Source organism: Gobio gobio (assembly GCF_949357685.1).
Source record: "Gobio gobio genome assembly, chromosome: 21".
Classification (NCBI taxonomy): Eukaryota; Metazoa; Chordata; class Actinopteri; order Cypriniformes; family Gobionidae; genus Gobio; species Gobio gobio.
Window position 1 is genome coordinate 27,362,455 of NC_137117.1, and position 23,311 is coordinate 27,385,765.

The 23,311-nt window shown below is 38.0% G+C and overlaps 2 protein-coding genes across 2 annotated transcripts in view; both read left to right on the plus strand.

The window, feature by feature from the left end:
- The first annotated feature begins 7,248 nt into the window (after positions 1-7,248).
- On the plus strand, positions 7,249-22,407 carry LOC307117881 (uncharacterized protein). The gene is made up of 6 exons (XM_079803106.1): positions 7,249-7,511; positions 16,658-17,004; positions 17,194-17,269; positions 17,411-17,508; positions 20,149-20,249; positions 20,362-22,407. The coding sequence occupies exons 2-6, from the start codon at positions 16,995-16,997 to the stop codon at positions 20,530-20,532; spliced, it is 456 nt and encodes a 151-aa protein (XP_079659232.1). The 5' UTR covers positions 7,249-7,511; positions 16,658-16,994; the 3' UTR covers positions 20,533-22,407.
- Positions 22,320-23,311, plus strand: part of lamb2l (laminin, beta 2-like) — a 48,829-nt gene continuing 47,837 nt past the window's right edge. Inside the window, exon 1 of the mRNA XM_079803088.1 lies at positions 22,320-22,407. The gene's annotated coding sequence lies outside the window, so the exon portion shown is untranslated. The remainder of the gene's footprint in view (positions 22,408-23,311) is intronic.

Below are 23,311 nucleotides of genomic sequence, written 5' to 3' on the forward strand. Positions count from 1 at the left end.
AATAAAAATAATAATAATAAACAATAAAATTAAGTTATCGGTTCTCTGATGTCGGTTAATGGTCACATGACATGCAGGTAAAAAAAAAAATTAAAATCTTTTTTTAGTAGTTTTATATTTATTGTTTTTATTTTTAAATGATTTAATTAAATATGTTTAATTTAATTACTTAATAGCTTTTCACGAACCCCTGAAGATCCATCACAAACCACAGTTTGTGAAACCCTGACGTAATGTATAATATTTGATGCACTTCATGTTGTTGGTAACAAAGAATGGAACATATTTTTTTATAAATATCAATATAGTACAAGATTATTCTTCTTAAATCAATGTGATAAAAAGTTAGGTCAAAAGTATTCTAAAAATCTAAAAATAATAGATACGTTATACGTACAATTTGTCATGCAATTTGGAATCAGTAACCAATTACAATTTATAAGTAATCTACTCAGCACTGTTAATACATTAACTAATGTGAAACATTATTGTAAAGTGTTAAAAGGCAGAGTTTACGCACAGATGAAGATTATGTCATTTACTCAACTTAATGTCATTCCAAACTTTGCAGATTTCATTTTCTACACTGAACACAAGGGGATGTTTGTCAGGGTGTTCATGTGGCTCTTTCCATACATGAAGTGAATGGTGTCTAGGAGGTGTTAAATTCCTAAAAAGGACAAAAAAAAGCAAGTACCATCGGTCCGTATGAATCCTGCACTATTACTATCGTCTAGAGCCATACAGTTATGTAAAGACAGAAATTTAAAGTATTAAAGTTTGGGAGAACTATACTATACATTTTATATTTTACAATCACTTAGTTACTATTTTCAGAACCTTGATGCCATTTTTCACAACTCTAGACACAAAACTCAAAACGGTTATCACTTGTAACACAGGCTATCTAATGTTCAAAACATTACATTGTGCATTCACATCTTTAAAGAAATCTTGCACTTGCACAATCATTGGTTCAAAAAACAAATTTACTGTGAAATACTATTGAAACATAACTATAGATCACCCACACAGAAGCAACTGATATTTTCACTGTGTTATTGTTCGTACAATCATTAAATATTGTAGAACAAAATAAGTGATACAGATTTCATTATGGTACTACATGTACAGTAAATCTCTGTAAAAGTACTGCAGTAGTAGAGAGAATACTACAGACACAGTGGAATCATTGAATAAAGTTTTTAATATATTGATGCAAAACTACAGTACAATCACAATATAGGTTTATTTATAAAACTAATCATCAAAAATAATTATCTATGAAATAGAAAAGAAAAGACAGTACTGTAAAACATCAAATGTAGTGTTCTTGCTTGCTTGTACTAGAAACAAAACATGAGTGATTACTGTACTTCTGCATTGTCATCAACTCTGTGTTGTGGATTTGGCCACAGGTTCTCATCTACATCACAATGGATGTTTTCATTAGCCAAACATCTTGGGAAAAACCTTCGGGCATGGCGAATCCAGGCCTGACACTGGTCTGCTGTAATGTCATTGCAGGCTTCATCCATGGCTTGGAGAAGAGTGACTTGTTCATGAGGGTGCCTATCATGAACCTTCCATCTCCATGCGGAGAAAAATTCCTCAATCGGGTAAAGGAAGGGAGAGTATGGGGGTAAATACAGGGTGGTAAATTGTGCATGGGCCTGAAACCATGCTTGCACCACATGAGCATGATGGAACCTGACATTGTCCCACATAATGACATAGGTCACACCTTCAGCTCTACAAACCTGATCGAGCTCATCAAGAAAGGTGACAAGGAGAGCTGCATTATATGGTCCAATATGAGGTCTGCGTCCCACCACACCATCTTCTGATATAGCCGCACACATGGTGATGTTGGCCCCATGTTGTCCAGGTACTTGGATGGTTGCCCGCTGGCCAATGAAATTCCGACCTCTCCTCCTTGTCTTGGCCAGATTAAAACCTGCCTCATCCAAATATATGAATTTGTGATGGTCGTCATCAGCATCCAGCTCCATCACCCTCTAAAAATACATTTTGGAAAGAGATTTAGAGATACTGTACAATGTAGAATTTTGGGGAATGTTTTTACAACAGCCATCTTGAAACTGAACTCACCTGAACATACTCAGTCCTCATTTGCTTCACTCTGTCTGCATTTCTTTCGAAAGGCACATGATATAGTTGTTTTATAGATACCTGGTGCCTTTTCAGTATGCGTGCAATAGTCGGCAAACTTATGGATCCCACATTGTTGAACATGTCTTCATTGTCCAAGATATGCTGGCGAATTTCTGTAAGGCGAATATCATTTCTGGCCCGAACCAAATCGACCACAGCCTGCTCCTGTTGGTCAGTTAGAATTTTGCCTCTGCCTCCACTATTTGGCCTGGTCTCAATTCTACAGGGAAAATTAGAGTAAGAAGACACTTGGTCACATCACCTATTCTGTGATACACGTTGGTATGCAGTCATTTGACAATTGAGAGTAGCATAATGTTTAGTGCATGCTGATAACTTACCGGTTCTCATTGCGGAATGTTCTGATTATTGAGGCCACGGTTGACCTTCTGAGGTTTGGTTGAATCATTGCAGCCGCCTCAGTCATTGTCATGCCATGATTTATGACATGGTCTACAACTATTGCCCGAATTTCATTGGACACTCTATGCTGTTGCTGCCGCTGTCTTGGTCCGTGGTCTTGTCCTCTACCACGTTCCCCCACACCTCTCAAACGAGGCCCACGACCACCTCTCAGAAGGGGTGCCTGTCCCCTGCCATTCCTTTGACCAACACGTCTTCCTCGTCTTCCTCCCACCACTGCTTGACCTCCATTGTGACCTGGATCACCTGCTGGCTCCATGTTACATATCACTACGCTCTTGCAATTGGATCCCAATCAACTCTTTATATACTCATTCCACAAAGTGCACTCAATCATTAGTAACGAGTTGGCAGAATTGGACAAGCAATTACAAGGGCCTGAATACAGTGCAGTGCTGTCAATAGGCAAGGCAAGGCAAGTTTATTTGTATAGCACATTTCATACACAGTGGCAATTCAAAGTGCTTTACACAGAAATGAAATAAAAATATTACAGTTATAATAGGAATTTAAAGAAATAAAAAATAAAGAAAATATTGAAAGATAAAAATAAAGAGTATAATTAAAAATAAAAATAAAAACAGGGTTAAATTTAAGCATATAAATTAAAATGCAAGCAGTTCGGACAAAGCACGTACAGTGGCACAGCTCATTCAGTAAATGCACAGCTAAACAGATGTGTTTTGAGTCTGGATTTGAAAGTGGCTACTGTTGGAGCACATCTGATCTGGTCAGGAAGCTGGTTCCAGCTACGGCTGGCATAATAGCTAAAAGCAGACTCTCCTTGCTTTGAGTGAACCCTTGGTATTTCTAATTGACTTGATCCTGATGATCTGAGTGATCTGTTGGGTTTGTATTTAATCAGCATATCTGCAATGTATTGAGGTCCTAGGTCATTGAGTGATTTATATACAAGTAATAGCACTTTAAAATCGATCCTAAATGTAACTGGAAGCCAGTGTAAAGATCTGAGGACTGGTGTGATATGGTCATATTTTCTGGTTCGGCTCAGGATCCTGGCAGCAGCGTTCTGTATGAGCTGCAGCTGTCTAATGGTCTTTTTGGGAAGGCCGGTGAGAAGACCATTACAATAGTCCACCCTACTGGTAATAAAAGCATGAACGAGTTTCTCTAAGTCTTGCCTGGAAACAAAGCATCTAATTCTTGATATATTTTTGAGATGATAGTAAGCGGATTTAGTTATTGCTTTGACATGACTATTGAAACTCAGGTCTGACTCCAAAATCACACCAAGATTCCTGACTTGATTTTTTGATTTCAGGCCTTTAGCCTCAAGATATGCATTCACCTTCAGAATTTCATCTTTGTTTCCAAATGTAGTAATTTCAGTTTTGTCTTTGTTTAACTGAAGAAAGTTTTGCCACATCCAACTGTTAACTTCATCAATGCATTTACATAGAGAGTCAATGGGGCTGTAGTCATTTGGTGATAGGGCTAAGTAGATCTGGGTGTCGTCAGCATAGCTGTGGTAAGCCATTTTGTTATTTTTCATTATTTGGCTGAGTGGCAGCATGTACAGGTTGAATAGGAGTGGTGCAAGAATTGACCCTTGTGGGACTCCGCATGTCATGGATGTCCACTCAGACTTATGGTCACCTATACTCACATAATAACCTCTCCCTTCTAAGTATGACCTGAACCATTTGAGGACCATTCCAGAAAGCCCAACCCAATTTTCTAGCCTGTCAAGAAGTATTTTGTGGTCAACAGTGTCGAATGCAGCACTGAGGTCCAATAGTACCAGAATTGATGTTTTGCCTGTATCTGTATTGAGGCGAATATCATTTATTATCTTAATGAGGGCCGTCTCTGTGCTGTGATGCGGTCGGAAACCAGATTGAAAATTGTCAAAGTATCCGTTTGAGCTTAAGAATTTGTTCAGCTGACTGAAAACAACTTTTTCAATGATCTTGCCTATGAAGGGGAGATTTGAGATTGGTCTGTAGTTGCTCAATATGGAGTTATCCAGATTTCTCTTTTTCAGGAGAGGCTTAACTACTGCGGTTTTAAGGGAGTTTGGAAAAGTCCCAGAAAGAAGTGAGGCGTTTACCACTTCTAGGAGATCTGCTTCTAAACAGTTAAACACACTTTTGAAAAAAGAAGTGGGGAGTGTGTCAAGGGCGCAGGTTGATGTTTTAAGGTGCTGTACTGTTTCTTCTAAAATTTTACCATCAATTGCTTCGAAATCAGTCATAGTAACTTTCTGAGGCTGTGGTCTGATCTGATTCACCTCAGAGCAACTGAACGATGTGCTGATCGCATTTCTGATATTAATGATTTTCTCGGAGAAGAAGGAAGCAAACTCACTGCATTTGCTGTCTGAGAGCATTTCACTGGGAATGTGACTCGGGGGGTTTGTTAGTCTCTCTACAGTAGCAAAAAGAGTGCGCGTGTTGTTTATGTTTCTGTTTATAATATTTGAAAAGAAGGTCTGTCTAGCTTTGCCTAGTTCCACATTGAAAGCACGAAGACTGTCTTTATAGATCTTATAATGGACTACAAGTTTTGTCTTTCGCCACATGCGTTCCGATTTCCTGCATTGTCTTTTCATTAATTGCACTTCTGTTGAGTTTCTCCAAGGTGCTTTTTGTTTGTCACTCTTTTTCCTGGCTTTTACAGGAGCAATATCATCAATTACACCCTTAACTTTTGAGTTAAAAGAGTCAAGGAGAAAATCAACAGAGTCTGCAGATATGCTTGGTGTTAGAGATATAGCCTTCATAAACAGCACACTAGTGTTCTCATTTAAGCATCTCTTTTTGATAGAGACAGATCTGGTTTCAATGGCAGGAGAGATTGATATATCAAAGAAAATACAGAAATGATCAGACATTGCCACATCCTTAATAACTATTGATGAAATGTTTAGCCCCTTACTGATAAGTAAATCTAGAGTGTGTCCACGATCATGTGTGGGTCCGTGAACATGTTGTGTTAAATCAAAAGTGTTAAGAACAGTCATGAGATCTTTTGTTGTACTGGATTCAGCATTGTCAATGTGAATGTTAAAATCCCCAGCAATAGCAAAACAGTCATACTCAGATGAGATTGCTGATAACAGCTCTGTAAAGTCATCAATAAAGGCCGGAGAATATTTCGGAGGCCTATAAATAATGATAAGCAGGATGCGTGGAGCACCTTTTAGCACAATGCCCAGATATTCTAGAGACAAATAGTCACCAAACGATACTTGCTTACATTGATAGACATCTTTAAATAGTGCTGCGACCCCCCCGCCCCTTCTGACTGGTCTGCAGACACTCATAAAAGTAAAGTTAGGAGGGGCTGTTTCATTGAGGACTGTTGCACTGCAGCTGTCTTCTAGCCACGTTTCATTTAGCAGCAAAAAATCTAGGTTGTTTGTGGATATTAAGTCGTTGACTAGAAATGATTTGTTTTTAAGTGAACGGATGTTTAAGAGTGCTAACTTAACAGTATTAATTTTAATTTTTTCCCCCATAGTAATCTTAGTTTGACAATTAACAGGCAGCAGATTAGATGGGTTTGCCATACGGCCTGAGAAAGCCTTGGACTTTCTATCACGTAACAGAACAGAAATAGAGAAAGATAGAGGCACACTGGATTCACGCATGTTTTGTAAACATTTGATAAGATTGCAATACTGTAAATAGTCTGAAAAGGTGTAACAGTATTTGGGACCATAGACACAGTGTCTGATGAAGCATTATGATACAGTAAAATATTACTGTAGGCTACATCCATGGGTATTGTAGTCTAAATGGTTCATGCTTCACACTTATTAGTGACAAGGAATCTCGTTATCTTGAAACTTTCATGATTGAACAAACATTGAACAAACTGTTCATGATTTACTGTAAACATGGAAGATTGTTTGTCTGTTTCCATACAACTATGCATTAAGAGTAATGCAACAGTTACTTATCATTTTGAGCAGTTGTATCAATTGATAGTTAGATCATTGTAAGGAAATGAATAGACACTCATTTGAAATGTAATGTGTGAATTGCCTTTTGAAATAGTAGTAATTTGATGTTAAGTTGTGTCATATTGAACAGGTGATTTTTGTTGAATGAACAAATGATCTAAGTTTTAATGTGTATTGTATCCAAGCAATTGAGAAAAGGGTTAGAGTTTTGAAAAATGTGCATTTTGATCATTGGTTGTGAGTTTTGTGTCTAGAGTTGTGAAAAATGGCATCAAGGTTCTGAAAATAGTAACTAAGTGATTGTAAAAAACTGTATCATGCAAATTACATGGAGAAAAATGTTGTGTTTCATATAAACAATAAATCTTTGTTTGCTACATAATGTGATTTCTTTCATTTCAACAAACATCAAAGAACCTGTCACAAATCACAGATAAATTTAGACCATTTTGACTGTTACAAAGACCATCAGTGTATCATGACACTACTGTAATAAGAATGACATGCCAAGAAATGAGATTGTGCAGGTATACAACATAACCATGCTCTCAATATGAGTACCATTCTGCTATTTATAGTCGTGGCCTTTAGAGGGCACCCTGGCCCATATTCACCTCACATGCACTGGGTCATGAGACAACAGACCTAAAAACACATTGCTTGTTAACAGTAGACTATGAGATAAAACAGTTTTAGTTCATTAACAGTATTAAAAGGGCAACTTTTTCCTAGATTCTCATTTTTAACCACTTTTGTCTTTAAAACAGCACTGAATTCATTGTTTCATTTATTTCACTCTTCCTCGCTTCCTCTTTCTTACTCACACACAAACACACACACTCATGCCAAGACGGCATCACTGATGAAGGATGAGCACATGGCCACTCCACACACAAGCTGTGTACCTTTCTTTGGGACCATCCGTTCTTCACAATAAGAGATCTACAAGAATTCTGAATCTCTTTTACTGCACTTTAATCGAAAGGTAAGGCTATTCACAATAACTTGAAAGTTGATGAATCTATATATTTATCAAATACATTGCCTTTCAGCTGCTCAGACCAGATGTTATAATAACATTGTTTAAATATGTTATATAAAATATGGTTATTGCTAACTTAAGCTAATATTTATTGGTTACAATCAATATTGTGACTCAAATAATATACTTTACAGTTGACGCCCTATAGGACTTTCGGTTCAATTACAGTAATCCATATTCAAAACTGCTGCATTGCTTTACACTAAATCTTCTGCATGACACCATGCTTTTAAACCCACATGGATTTATGGTCAAATCCCATCGCCATGTGCTCTCCTTGAGGTCACTCCCTTAAAAAAAAGGCCATGTTTGATCCAGCCTGCTTTTTATAATTGAGAAGCCCTAGTAATTACCGATATGGGTGTGCCAGTGGGCAAGTCAGTTCATATTTGTTTGAGTCTTGGTTACTGAGTACACGTGGAGGACACAGACAAACAGCAATGGTTTCCAGTACAGAAAAGAGCACTGACCTAGTTCATGTTAGACAGACCAGCCAGACGAGCCCCCAATCTCCCCTCATCATAAAAAAAGACAGGATTGTATTTGACTTAACAGTAGTTTTTCTAGTTATTGTCAAATCAATGCAGTCATTTCCAATGGTAGCACAATAAATTACTGTAAAAAAAGCCACATTGTTCTGCATTGTAGGATAATTGCATAAATAGAGTTTCATTATGGTGATTAGTGTGTCACTGTAACACTGTTATACTTTTATAAAATTTCATAAAAATTGAATAGATTCCAAGTTTCTCCCCAAATAAAACATGGTCATGTTTTATTGTCTTGAACTACTATACTTACAGTACAGTTAGGTACAATGTATTTACTGTGTTTATGTTGTATTGAAGTTAGGGACAGGTTTGGTGGTATGGTTAGGTTTAAGTGTGGATTAAGGGGTAAGGGATGGGTCCACAGTGTAATTACAGATGTAATTACAAGAATTCATTATTTACATGCAGTTATTTTAAATAAAAGTACAATGTAAAGACATGCATATACACAATAAGTACATTGTATCAAATTATTAATTTAAAAGTTAGTTCATAATAGTTAAAGACTTAATTTAAAGTGACTCTGAAAACGCTTATCACCATGGTGTCTTGAAATACATTATAGTTTTAAAGTAAATTGATCTAAATTTGAATGATCAGATACCTTGTGGGACATGCAGAAATCATTACAGTGTATGTTGTTTGATTTTATATGTGCCCTAAGTTCATATACCCCTACATTGCACATATAGGACCCTATCATACACCTGCCAGGCCCGAGTGTTTTTTGCTTGTTTCAGCACGATGCAGTTATCATTTTCACATCCAGAGCCACGTTGTTTAAATAGCAAATGCACTCGTGCCCATCTGTTCACCCATGGGCATGCTGATCTGAAAACAAGGTATGTTCAGGCGCATTGTTGGTGCGTTGCTATTTTGAGGCAACTGAAAACGACTGCGCCATTGACCAACAAAAAGACCACGCCCTAAGTGCACCTGCGCCATGTGCTTCAGACCATGCACTAAGATCGTAAAAATGTGGCCCATAGTATATTTCGTTTTATTGTAGCCTAAAATATACATACAGGAGAGAGAGAGCGAGCTGTCATCCAAGCGCAGGTCCGCATCTATTTCGCTTCAAACGCTTGATTTATACGCGCGTCCAATTCGCTGTAGGATGGATTCAAAATGTTCGTGTTTGGTGTGAACGCAGCATTACATATAAAATAACATTTACTCTTCTCTTGATTTAGCCATATGCAAAGCATGCTGGGAACTAACAAGCCCCGCCCAGTTTCAGATAATTAACACAATCAGATTAAGTCAACTTCAATTTGATTTATATTTAAGTGGATTGAACACAATCAAATTAAGTTAGGAAAAAATATATAGCCATTGTGTTACTTTAGCTCATTTAAATTAAGCTATTTGGGCAAGCAGCAAAAATATATTTTTTTCAGTGTATGTGGAGTACTTGTTTTAAAAACTCTAGTGCATTCATTTAAAAATATATAACAAAAACAGCTGTAACATCTACTAGCATCTTATACTTCAGTAGATCGACTCAATTTATAACATATACTTGTGCCTTCACTCATCCTTCCTTGTGCTGTCACCCATCACATATGTCTGTAAAGTGACATTCCACAATAGCACTTTGGAAATGTACTGCTTTTATGAATTTATTTTTCTCAAACGTCATATGTGGACACGTCAATTAATTTCTGGTATAAATGTTAAAGACTGGAGTTGAAATTTCAATTTTGTGTGATTTTTAATGACTGCAAACATGTAGAGAAACAGGTGTGTCTTTAATCAAATCTGCCTTTTCTTTTCAAATCTGTTGGCTTAAGTACAGGTGTGGCTAACTATTCAACTGAAAGCTGTCAGAAATATAGATTATTTGCCTCAGGGGCTAAACTTAAAGGATCATAAAACCCTAAAACACATTTTTGACATGTAGGGAAACATTATACAAAAACAGAGATATCAAATATTTATTTTTAATATTATGGGGTTTAAAATTAAGTCACCATTATTTCACCTAAAAGTCTTTAATTAATATTAAAGACTTATAAAGTTAGTAGCTGTAGCTATCAAAGGAAATCAAATATCAAATATGGCTGTTATGGCGCTGGCTGGACATCAATAACATCAAGCATGACCAAATAAAACGGCACCTTATTTGATATGAGAGTTTCTGGTGAATGTCTTAAATATTGATTTCTCAAAGCTATTGTATGGCACCAGAAGACTTGAAATATAGTGAACGAGTTGTATAAACTCATTTTAAAGTGCTTTTCTAGTCTTTTTTAGATCTTGACAGCCAAAGGCCACTAAAGTGTAATTTATGACAATATTCTTTGTTTGTGTTCTGCTGAAAAATAACAGCCTCCAGGCTGGAATGATATGAGGGTGAGTAAAAAGAAAAGAAAAGGAAAGGTCCCTTTAAATGGCCATTCCCCGGTTTCACAGACAAGGCTTAAGCCTAGTCCTAAAATGCACATTTGATTCTTATGTCATTGCTGTTGTTTTGTCTAAAGAATCTCACCAATAATGTTTTTTTTTATTTTATATATATATATATATATATATATATATATATATATATATATATATATATATATATATATATATATATATATATATATATATATATATATATATATATATATATATATATATATATATATATATATATATATATAGCACATTTATAAAACATACTTACATTGAACTAAGGCCTAATCCTGACTTAATCTAAGCCCTGTCTGTGAAACCAGGTCTATCTACTCATTTAAAATTGAGTGACTGAAGGTGTTATTTCAATTCCATGCCTTAAAATTATGTAAAATATACAAAAGTGAATGATTTTAAAAGCAATTAAAGTAAAATGACAAATGTGTGTGTGTGTGTGTGTGTGTGTGTGTGTGTGTGTGTGTGTGTGTGTGTGTGAGAGTGTGTGTGTGTGTGTGTGTGTGTGTGTGTGTGTGTGTGTGTGTGTGTGTGTGTGTGTGTGTGTGTGTGTGTGTGTGTGTGTGTGTGTGTGTGTGTGTGTGTGTGTGTGTGTGTGTGTGGACTGGTAATCATCACGTTATGGGGACAAAATGTCCCCACAAAGATAGCAATATCCGAAATCCTCATCCTTGTGGGGACATTTTTAGGTCCCCATGAGGAAAACATCTTATAAATCAGACTAAGTGATGTTTTTTGACAATGTAAAATTGCAGAATGTCTCCTGTGAGGGTTAGGTTTAGGGGCAGGGGCAGTGTAGGGGGATAGAATATACGGTGTGTACGGTATAAAAACCATTACGCCTATGGAAAGTCCCCATAAAAGATGAAAACCAAACGTGTGTGTGTGTGTGTGTGTGTGTGTGTGTGTGTGTGTGTGTGTGTGTGTGTGTGTGTGTGTGTGTGTGTGTTTGTGCTGGCTATTTCCCACGTCTCACATAGATCCGCTGCCATGCTGATTCCGGGAGGTCCCCTCTTTTCAATACTGATGGTCCATGGCTAAGCTGCTATGACACACTGCAGCGTCCTTCAGAGGGGCCCTCCAATTACCAGAGACACACGAACCACCAAAAACAATGAGCATGCAATCTATGTAAAGGTCCTTTGGAAGCATTCCATAAATCAGTATGAGTAAATGAGACTGAAAAAAGACTCTCATAAGAAGACATGCGTTTCAACTGAGTGACATTGGCATTTGATTTGTTTTTCACCTTGAAATGCATTTGCGCTATTTATTTAAGAGCTTATTTAATGGTGCCACACAAAAACAGTCCTTCGCTATGCTACTACCTTTTGTAGCGTGACTGATTTCCTCTGGTGTTAAGAGTGGACTGAGGTTTTCTAGCACCATTTGAAATCGGTCGTGCTGAAAGGTATGGCGTCCTCTTCATATGAGCACACCAAAGACCACTTTGTAGCTGGTGAAAAGAGAGGAAATGGTTGGGGTGAAGTTAAAAGTTCTAAACCTATAAACCACTGGAGGTCGTAAATAAACCAAGGCTCGGCCCAAAAAAGTGACAAAAATGACAGATGAGAAAACAATAATCTCATTATGAGTTTCTTATCTAACATTAAAGGGTTAGTTCACCCAAAAATGAAAATTCTGTCATTAATTACTCACCCTCATGTCGTTCGACACCCGTAAGACCTCCGTTCATATTCGGAACACAAATGAAGATATTTTTGTTGAAAGCTGATGGCTGAGAAAGGCTTCAGATAGGCCTCCATTGGCATTCAGTACATTAATACTCCCAAGACCCATAAAAGGCTCTTAAAACGTCATTACAAAGTCCATCTCACCACAGTGGCTCTACAATAATTTAGGAATTTAGGATAGAATACCAATTGGTTGTTTGGTCATTATATTTAATAGTTAATTACACATTTAATCATTCAGTTTTAACCTTTTGTTGCAATTATATCGCTCCGTTCAGGAGATTTAATAATAATTACAGAGTAATTCAGAAAGGATCAAAATGTAACAATTTTATTAACAGTCAGGTAAATGTATAATGCCAATTACATAATCAATTCAAAGATAATTCATCAAACATCAAATATTCCGAGATAGCTTAAAGAGTGAAAAATTTCCTGACTTTTTGATTATTACGTAGCCTAACACAGAGCGTTTTCTGTGTTACGGGCCAACCTTGTTAATAGTATTGAGCTCCGAACTCATTGCTGCATCGCTTTAAATAACTCCAGACCCAGAAACTGTTTCAAATGGAAATACATGAAAACAAAGGGAATTTAAATTTAGTCGAATTACCGTTTGGCTTGATTGAAAAGAAACCAAATGGCTCCAACAGCCAGACCCACCATCATAAGTAAAATAGGTCTAAGCTCTAAAAACTCTTATTAACTTCTTGTATTTCTGTGCTTATGAGATTTTTGTACCATTCGCACTGAGACATTTCAAACGATACCAAACACATATAATATTGTATAGTGATAATTGACATTGAAATATACCCGAAATCTATTGGATTTTGTGATCTCCCAGGAGAGGGGATCAGGAGTTTGGGGGAAGTTTCAGGAACATATAAATTAGAGCCATGCTCAGTTGATTCACTCAGTGGGACGTTGTCTCAGATGAGAGTGATAATTGTATGAGTGGATTCAGATATTAACTGAAATTATCAGATATTTTACATTCCTACACATTGATGTTGATTGATTAAAAGACAATTGTTCTGATTGAGAATTTATTTCAGTACATTGATTAAAAGGTATTTGACGTTCATAGACATTTTGAAATCAGAAAACAGATAACAGAAAAAATAGGCTTGTTTGACTTTTTTATCATGAAAATGAAAAACAACAAAACATAAAAACGAATCAAGTAAAAAGTTAAGTAAGTAATACGTTTTTTTAAAAATAATTAATTTTCTGACACTGGCATATGGGCATTATTTACTTTCATACCAAGAAGACCATGGTCACTTTTTGTCGAGAAACCTTCTAATATAGGCTACACCGTTTTCAACGTTAATTTACAATATAAGACTTCATCTTAAAGCCTGTAATATTTTAAGACAAGAGCTTATTGATTAAAAAGTCTTAATTTTGGTGTGTGTTTTTTTCATTACAATGTTTCTTTAAATGATAACAGACAGGCAACTAAATCTATAAGTGGTCACAACTATAATACAGTAGATTATTCTATGATTATCAGCATGCTATTTTTTTAATACGAGTAGCCTACAGAAGTCACTGGTGTTTAAAATCTACAGACTCTTTCATCCTTCACTCTCAGAAAAAAATGGTACTAGAGCTGTCACTGGGACGGTATCCTTAAAAAAGGTTCTAATATGTACCAATATGCAGGGATGGGCAGTATTTCAGATGCATGTATTTAAAATACGTATTTGGCAGTCAATGGTTGCTCTCTCTGCTTGGTTACAAACATTCTTCAAAATATATTCTTTTGTGTAAAGCAGAACAAAAAAACTCATACAGGTTTGGAACAACTTGAGGGTGAGTAAATGATGACAGAATTTTCATTTTTGGGTGAAACGGAGATGTTCGGCACCTGCTTTTCTCGTGAAGTATGGAATGTCCTGGCCAGAACGAACTTTGTTCTTGTTCTTGCCACCTCGAGAAAACGAACAAACTTCTTTGTTCTTGCAGAGTATGTTCCAAGCTTAACTGCCGCGAAAGCAAATTCAAATTCACACTTGCATGTTGGCAGTTTTTTTGCACGTGCGCATTCCGAAGGTGCACGAGTTCGAGGCGAATCTAGCCGAGCATAACGTCTCATCACACCGGCACCCGGTTTGCACGTACAAATTAGTTGCTTATATTTACAAAATTTGCCCACAAAAGCATAAATAAGCCCTTTTATTGAAAATAAAGATGTTTTATTAAAAAAAAAATCACGAAACTAAATGAAAATGTCAAGTGAAATTAGGAAATATTTAAGAGATTGTTAATTTAGTTGTATACATGTATACATACATTTTGTTCTCATGTCACAAGTAATAACATCATGGTTTACGAGTTTGACATGATACTTTTGTAGTGTGGTTTTTGGTGAAGTGTACTAAAATAAATATTGTCACCTGTGTACATTCTTCTACTACTTCTCGACGCTGTTTCCTGATGGTTTATAGAACAATTACTCCGAGTCGCCCTCTGTCTTTTCAAAGAATAGTCCAACGCCGAGCGCGTCAAGTAGGCTATAGACCAAGCGGCAACCTCCCGCAGTTTCTCTTGAAGCCGATACGGAAGTGACTTAAACTGCAATTCATCGACTGGCCACTAGAGACAGACTCCAGAAGGGAGCAGAATCTCATTGAGCCCCATGTTAAAATGCCCAACTTTACAGCAGAAAAAAAACATGTTTACGGCCTGGTACAAATTGTAGTTTTGGTCTATACGGCTAATTCTGCCCTTCATGACAACTGTGAGGGGGCAACATTCATTTACATTATATAAGCCTTATGTGGCGTTCACACCGGACGCTAATCGCGCGAAGGTGGACGCGTGTACATTTTGAGTTTACTCACGTGAATCGCGCGTGAAATTTGCGCGAATCACGCGTGACATTCACTGCACAACAGATGCGAATTCGCGTCATGGGCGGGGCTTCCGACAGCAGCTCGTCTCGTTGAAAAATGGCTGACATGGGCTGTGTTTACATGTCTTTTTTTTGTTCATATCTACTGTTAATGTGTGACAAAACGTAGTTTTAAGACTTTTTCAGTCGATAATGTAGTTGTTTAAAGCTCAAATCTGTGGTTTATTTACATAAACAGTGCCTATTTGAACATTTTATCTGCCGTTGTCGGAGCTGTGAGCTCCAGCGGACAGCGCGCTCAGCGCACGTGAAAGCCGGCGAGGGCAACCTTTCCTCGGGCAGTCCTTCTGCCGTCTACCGCTGGCTCCGATGTCTGTGGTGTGTCTCGAGCTATAATTCGTCTTGTAACGGCCGATCTTTGGTCTCATGGATCTATAATTTGTTCCCTGGCAAATCGTTTAGGCTGAGGGCAAAGATAAGTTTCATTACTTTATATTTTTAGGCTATAACTGTACGTTGCAGTTGTAACGTTAGCCTACTAGCACTGACTTTGAATGTTTGACTGCATTGCTTGCTTTATTTCATGTATAGCTTGTTATACATTACTTGTACTTTTGTATTATTGATCATACATAAACTTGCATTTAACAAAAAGAGACTGGGTTGTGTTTCATGTAATTTAATGTTATCACAGTAATAATCATATTGTCTGAACCAGATATTAATGTACAGATTTTCTCCTCATTGTTGTCACTACTAGAGCAGGCTCCTGATTGGTTAACGCGGCACGAAATATCCGCCAAAGTTCAGATTTTTCAACTTGAGCGTTTCGCGTGATTCGCGCGAATCGCGCGTTCAAAACGCTCAATTCGCGTCGCCTCAATCGCGCGAATCGCGCGAATCTCGCCGCCTCATTCGCGCGAATCGCGCCGCAGAATGCCATTTCGCGTCTCTGCATTGACTTAACATGTAAATCACTCGCGCGAATCGCGTCCGGTGTGAACGCACCATTAAAGTTCTGCATAATGAAGGGCGTGGCCACTTTGAGTGACAGGTGGATTGCCATTTATCTGCTGTCTGTTAGTCATCGCGTCACCTCAGCTCCGCCCACGTCCCGCCTCTTTGCCCATTTTCTATTATCCGGGAGTGACACGCTGCCAAGATGGCAATGGCCAGCTCGTCCCTACTTTACGCTTCAGAACTGCTCTTCAGAATCCTATGGGTGGCGACACGGACACGGCCATCATTTTTTACAGTCTATGGTATAAACGCCTCGTCCGTTTGGGGAGGAACGCGCAAAGTCAGCGGAGGCTCGTGCATCGTGAATAGGTCCAGATAGATTTCAGCCTAATAGGGATAACTGCACTGAACCGACAATTTCACATGTATTTTGTGTATTTTCAAAATACAAAATACTGTATTTGTATTTAAATACATTTTTCCACACAGTATTTTGTATTTGTATTTAAATACATTTTTCCACACAGTATTTTGTATTTGTATTTTAAATACATTTCCATGTATTATTTTTCTAAGTCTCAGTTTCCTTCTTTTTTCGCTCATCAGCTTTAGGATTAACAGGACATGTTTGGACCCGCAGCTCAAGAGTCGATCATTAAACACAAATGCACACATCACTTCTAGGCCAACACATACTATCCCACAATCCCTGGACAGCAGAGGCAAGTGTCAGGAGGGATAGGACTCTATTTGTCCTCATTCCTTAGAGGAATCAGGTGCTTTCTGTCACCTGGGTTACCGGATCTCCATGGATGTCACAACCAACCCGCTGCCTGAACTGAGTAGCACGGCCCTATCCGAGATCGGTCTCAGTCTGATCTGGAATCAGTCAGCTGGATGTCACTCCCAGTGTTAAAGGGAGAAAGTCACAGATGATGACCGGATGAATACAGGTGAGAATATGTCTATTTTTGCTGCTAAAGCTTTGGTCTTTAAGATCTGGGTGATGTCATGAGTTCTTTTTCACCTGAATTTTTTGGCTTTTCTTACATTTTTGGCAATTTTACAAAAGGCATAATAGGGCAGAGTATTTGATTTATTTTGGTAACAAAAGAAAGGTAACATCCTCTGTCTGCTCATAGTTGTGCTGTCAAAACGCCTTTATGGAATGATGGAACATAAACTGATCCAAGATGACTGCAAGCGATGCCTCATCAGGTATGGGTTTTTTTTGTGATGGTGGTATACAGGCCTCAGTGACGGCTGTACTTGATATACAGTGCGAGTTGAAGAAGCACAGTTTCAGATGATTTAACTGACTGTTTTAACTATTTGATCAGCTGGCAATCTGTCTTTTAGTTTGTTTGATGAATCGACTGCAGAGTATTTCCTCAGCCCTTCCTCTTGCTCAAAGGAACTACCCCCTTGGTTTTCCCAGCTGAAAGACGACATGAAAGGTATTGACATTTGTGTTTCTACAGATGGATAACTGTATGAGAAGTGAATTTATTGGGTATATTTACTCATTACGTGCAATAAGATAATAATTTAGCAAACTTGATTATGATTACACTACAGTTACTATGTTTGTGGTCTGTACGATTTTTTTTATGTTTTTTAATGAAGTCTCTAATGTTTACCAAAGCTGCATCTATATGATCAAAAATACAGTAATATTGTGAAATATTAATACAGTCTGTTTTCCATTTTAATATTTTAAAATGTAATTCATTCCTGTGATGGCAGAGCTGAATTTTAAGCATTCAGACTCCAGTCTTCAGTGTCACATGATCCTTCAGAAATCATTCTAATATGATAATTTGCTGCTCAAGAAACATTTCTAATATTATGTTGAAAACAGTTGTGCTGCTAAATATTTTGTGGAAACTATGAGACGTTTCTTTTCAGTATTCTTTGATGAATAGAAAGCTCAAAATAACAGCATTCATTTGAAATAGAGTTATAATGTAAAGCTAATAGAACTAGATGTTTCAATCCCTTTAGTAGGAAACTCTTGATTGTAGCAGCCGGTGTGGAGTGGTGAAAAGAAGGGTAAGGTATGTCATTGGGGTCATCAGGTGGGCACCCTGCTTCATCGACGTTTCGTTGATTGAAGCCCACAACGTCTCCAGAAGGCTCAACGGTGTACCCAGCGTCCCAGGTACACCCCCCTCCATGCCTTACCCTCCATATTCCTGATGGGCTCTGCATGGCAGGGGCGTCCTTCTCCCTGAGTCAGGCCTAAGCCTGACTGCATACCATTTGCCTCTACCTTGCTGCCCAGTTAGGGTCTTTGCGCTTGATCCAGAGCCAGTTACTGCTTTTTTCAGCAGCGCTTGACATGGACTTGATGGCCTGTTGGAGAGAGCGACCCTTCACCCCTATTTTTCTCAGTAAACTCGTAGTAGATGTGGCAACAAATCCCCTGCATCCCACTTCTACTGGGAAGATGCTGGTCTTCCAGCCGTTCTGAGATGCTTCAGCTGCCAGGTCGGAATATTTGTTCTTTTTCCTCTCATAAGCCTCTTCAACCCCATCTTCCCATGGTACTGTTAATTCTACAACATATGCCAGCTTTTTTGTTGGAGACCACAGGACAATGTCTGGCCGGAGTGTTGTAGCCACTATTTCTGGGGGAAACACAAGTTTTTTATCAAGGTCTACTTCCAATTTCCAATCCCGCGCTGACTGCAGGATGCTTACATCCTTAGGTGTTGTACTATTTTCTTGATGTTGGCCAGCTGGTACAAAGTTTATGAAGTTGACCTGTCCTGCTGATGTTTGTGGGAGATTGTTTGTGGTGGTTCGCCTCTGTTCCATTATTGATGCCAGCTCTCTGAGTACTTGGTTATGCCGCCAAGTATAGCGCCCTTGGGTAAGACTTGTGGTACACCCTGATAGAATATGCCTTAGGGAAGCAGGTACTTGACACAGGGAACAGGCAGGGTCTTCTCCATACCACTCTTTCAGATTTTGGGGGGAGGGTAGCAGGTCATATGTGGCTCTAATGACAAAACTCAGTCGAGCTCCCTCCATCTGCCAGATGTCACGCCAGCTGAGCTTTTTCTTCTCCAGACCCTCCCATTTGGTCCATCTCCCCTGCTTGGCCATTGAGACGGCTTTGGCATATCGCTCTTCCTCCTCCTGTCTCTTGACTTCTCCTATCACTAGCTGTCTCTTCTGTATTGATGTTGCTTTATGCCATAGAGGGTTAGTTTTTGGGATGAGTCCGAACCCTGCCCTCCCATGCTGTACTTGTCCAACTATGTCTCTGAGGTGAAGTGCAGACTTTGCACTCTGAACAGCTTCTAATGGAGTCCACTTCCTTCCCGCTACCACCCGGGGGGCTGCTGTTCGAATGACTGCATCCTCGGATTCAGTTAGGGTCATGACGAGCCTTGCTTTAGTGCATTTGAACTCTTCCACGAGCCCTGTGATTGGTAATTCCAACTTGCCATGTCCATAAAGTCCGACAGAACTTAAACAACGTGGAATTCCAAGCCACTGCTTCAACTGTGTGCTTATCAGCCGTTCCAATGTGTCCAATGTCTTGACTGTCACTTTTAATCAATTTAACGCATCCTTTGGAATAAGAGTATATATTTATTTCAAAAAACAACAAATCTTGTTATTTTGTACAGTTGTAACTGAACACGGCGTGCTGTATGCTGAACAGAGAATGACTGACAATCCCAGCAGAGGGAAGCATTTTACATGAACTTGAAATCAATAATTTAAATTTTCAATTGTACCTCACGTGCTTCAGAACACTTGGAATATAGTGCACGAAAACCTTATAAAGCACAATAAAGTTTTTGTGCCTTTTGTGGGGCTTAACAATAAAATAGAATATAATACACACAATATCAGATTTGAATCGGCTTGGCCTGACCGATACCCGATCCGGCAAACATGGCAGTATCGGAGCCGATAACCGATCTGAGTATCGGATCCCTTTTACAGACCTCAAACTTAGTACATAAAGATTTTTTATGCAAGTTTTAACATAAAGTTTTTTTTATTTTATAAAAACTGCAACAAAAAAAAAGACGTCAAATGAAATATTTAAGATGATTAAGTGTGGTCTTTGTTATTAGAACCCATGAGTGCAGTTGCCCTGTGGGATGCTCTGAGACAACGCACTGCACAGATACTGCAAGAATCAAACACAGAGCCCTCAATGGTGACCACTAATAAGGTCAGCTCCTGAGTTTCTCTTAGACCCAACTAACACAGTCAACTCTGAAATCTCAAAATGTGTCTTTACTAAGAGACAACCGGCAATGTTATACTTTGCTCTTTTTCAACAGATTGCGAGAAGAGTGACAGACTGGAAGACACTGATGAAAAAGGACCATCTGATGCATCTAGCAGGGGTGAAATGCATGTTCCGCTGTGCTCAGCATAACCAAGCCATCTCTGCCCTCCTTCTACAACAAAACCCTCTTTTTGACAATGGGATAAATAACGGACTGAAGTGATTTTTCCCCATAATGCCAAATAAACCAAACATGAGTTGAAAAAATGGGACTATGGAAAGCAGGGATATGACTCAGTTGAGCAATTTAGACTATAGACAAACTTTACTAACTAAATTGCAGCAATTACTGTTCTATTGTCCCATTAGAGACTTGCACAGGCTTGATACAGTAAATGAGTCAGTTATGTGGTGATCTCTGGAGTAGGCTTTGTACTTGCCCATCACTATCATAGGGGGGCAGCAGATTGTAAGTTTGTCTTTTAGTCTTTTATTCTCTAGCACAGTGCTTTTCAACTGCTTTGGCTCCAGGACCCAAAACAATACAAACAAAACAAAAAAACAATATTATAACCTGTATATATTGTCCTCGTGGTTATTTTCTTTAACCTTGTGCAGTTGATAAGCATAATTTGATATGTAATCTAATTATCCTAATTATGCACAATTATATTTTGTTGCAGTTAGAATCCCCCCCCCCCCCTCCCTGTGAATCTATCACTACGCTACCCACAAACCACACTTATGCCTCAGAGTGTGAAACCCTTACACTTTGCACTCTAGATGACCCCTGACCTCTGCTGTTCATGCATCATTCACCCTCTACTCACTGCCCTTATTCTCACGGCTACTTCTGGACTAAAGTGCATGCCTAGCTAACCCTTTACTTAGAAAACAATCAATATTTGCTATGAGAACAATTCAGCATGACCATTGCAACATTCCATTTTGACTATTATGTGTGTTGGCATATTTGCAAGTATGAAGATATGAATACACATACAGATTTTTCTTTTACATTTTGCATTAGCTTGTCAACAGTATACCTCACTCTGCAAGCCAAGCATCTTCAGGTGTTTAGCCTACAGGAAGAAGGCCCTAAATTTGTAACGCTTGAATTCTCTGACTGCAAGTATGCATATGTTAATGCATTTATCAATCATACTGAAGTATTAGTTTAGAATGTTTTTTCCCCCCATCACATAATCAAAGATGACTCATGTTCATAGCCTATGTATAATGTCACTGAACCTGCATTACAAGGAGAACTAAAGGAGTTTTGTCTCAGTTTGTAAAAAATACAAATAAAACAAACTCAAAGCTGCTGTAACTATCATAACTGAGACAAGTATGTGCAAAGATCAGAAATGTTCAATGAAATGTTACCAGCACGTGCACACTATAGAATCTACATCACAAAACAACTAGGCCTACAGGACAAAATACTTTATTATTAAATTGACAAACAATGTGATTGCATAAAGCATTTTACTAAAGCAACAGTCACTGTAAAACATGATACCTGCTAACAAATACAGGTGAGAAGTCACGTGTGTACGCCTCATTATTATTAAGGCTAACCTGTCCACAAAAACGTCTGATTAGGCCACATCAATCTAGTGGAAATGGATTGGAAAAATAAACAACTCCCTCATTGGAAATTTTCACTTTTGGTCATTTCCGAAAAGAACTTGAAATGGCATGAAACATATTTTTTATCTGTAGCACTTTGAGATTTTGTTTAATATGAAGTATACGTTACAAATAAAATGTAGCTATTATCATTAATTTATTATTATTATTAAATGTCAAATAGAACTGGAACGTGGATTAGCTATAAAACAACAAACGCACAAAGCAAACTTATTTCCGACCACCACACGCCATCCTCATACAAATGCGTGAATACGTTAAACTTGTCATGAGGATTAAATTAAAACACAAGCCATGACGTCGCCATACAAACACTTACCTGTTTATAATACAGTGCGAGGGAAAACCCGCGTGGACTCCTCCTTCAGCACTGAACGGTGCTTGAGAACAGGTGGACGCGTAGCTCGCGAGAGGAGCGCTGCTGCTTATGAGAGTCAATCCACAGGTAAGACTTATAGCTACTGTCTAACTTTGTACTTTGATTGATTTACAGTCACTTTTACAGTTTATAATCTTATTTTAAAAAGTGTAAAGGTTGCAGTCAAACTCTTAGTCGGCTATGTCGAAACTGGGCAGACCCATTGTTTACATGAACTTTTCATTTTAAGTGCAATGCTGCGCATGTTCTGTTGTTTCTTTGTGTTGTTGTTTTTTACTAATAAATGTGCTTCATGTCCTGTCATTGAGAGAGAACTTCGTTCATTTTTGGGTCGCAGGCTCGCAGCGTCTCCATCAATCTAGATCTGTCTGTAGCCTACTCGTTTTGAAAAGTCTTGTTCTTTGGATTGTCATGTGCGTCTATAGATGGTGACCTGTCATGAGAATCAGTTCAATTGCAGTAGCTATATAAAAAAAAAAAAAAATGGGAATTGACCAGACCCTTATGATCTGTTGACATTTTCAAAAACATATTGCAGAAAGATGCATTAAAGGAAATTCAGATATTAAGAATTAAAATACAGTGTGTACATCAGGTTCAAACATATATCACAATATACCAACTACAAAACATTTAATTGTGTAAAATAGAAGACCCCAAATGTAAGAACATTCTGCACAGAGGAAATTTGATGCATGCGGTCAAGTTGAATTTTGGTTTCTAACTGGTTCCCAAAAACCCAAAACGGTTTGGTGACTAACATTTGTAATTTCTTCTTTTGTGTTCTGCAAAAGAAAGAAACTCATAAAGATTTGGACAGGATGACAGAATTTTAACTTTCTATTCAATCTTTCACATAACGTGTTTGTCGCTGTGACAGCTGTCATTTGCCTGTGAAGTCAGCAATATAATAAATGTGTGATGTCACATAATTATGTTATGAATGTGATTCTTTCGTTTTCATTCTAAA

Bases quoted from the DNA above. Each gene is read 5' to 3' on its own strand.
- LOC307117881 (XM_079803106.1), top strand. The intron at 17,509-20,148 runs GTATTGACATTT...CTTTGTTATTAG, and splicing joins GCTGAAAGACGACATGAAAG to AACCCATGAGTGCAGTTGCC. The intron at 20,250-20,361 runs GTCAGCTCCTGA...CTTTTTCAACAG, and splicing joins CAATGGTGACCACTAATAAG to ATTGCGAGAAGAGTGACAGA.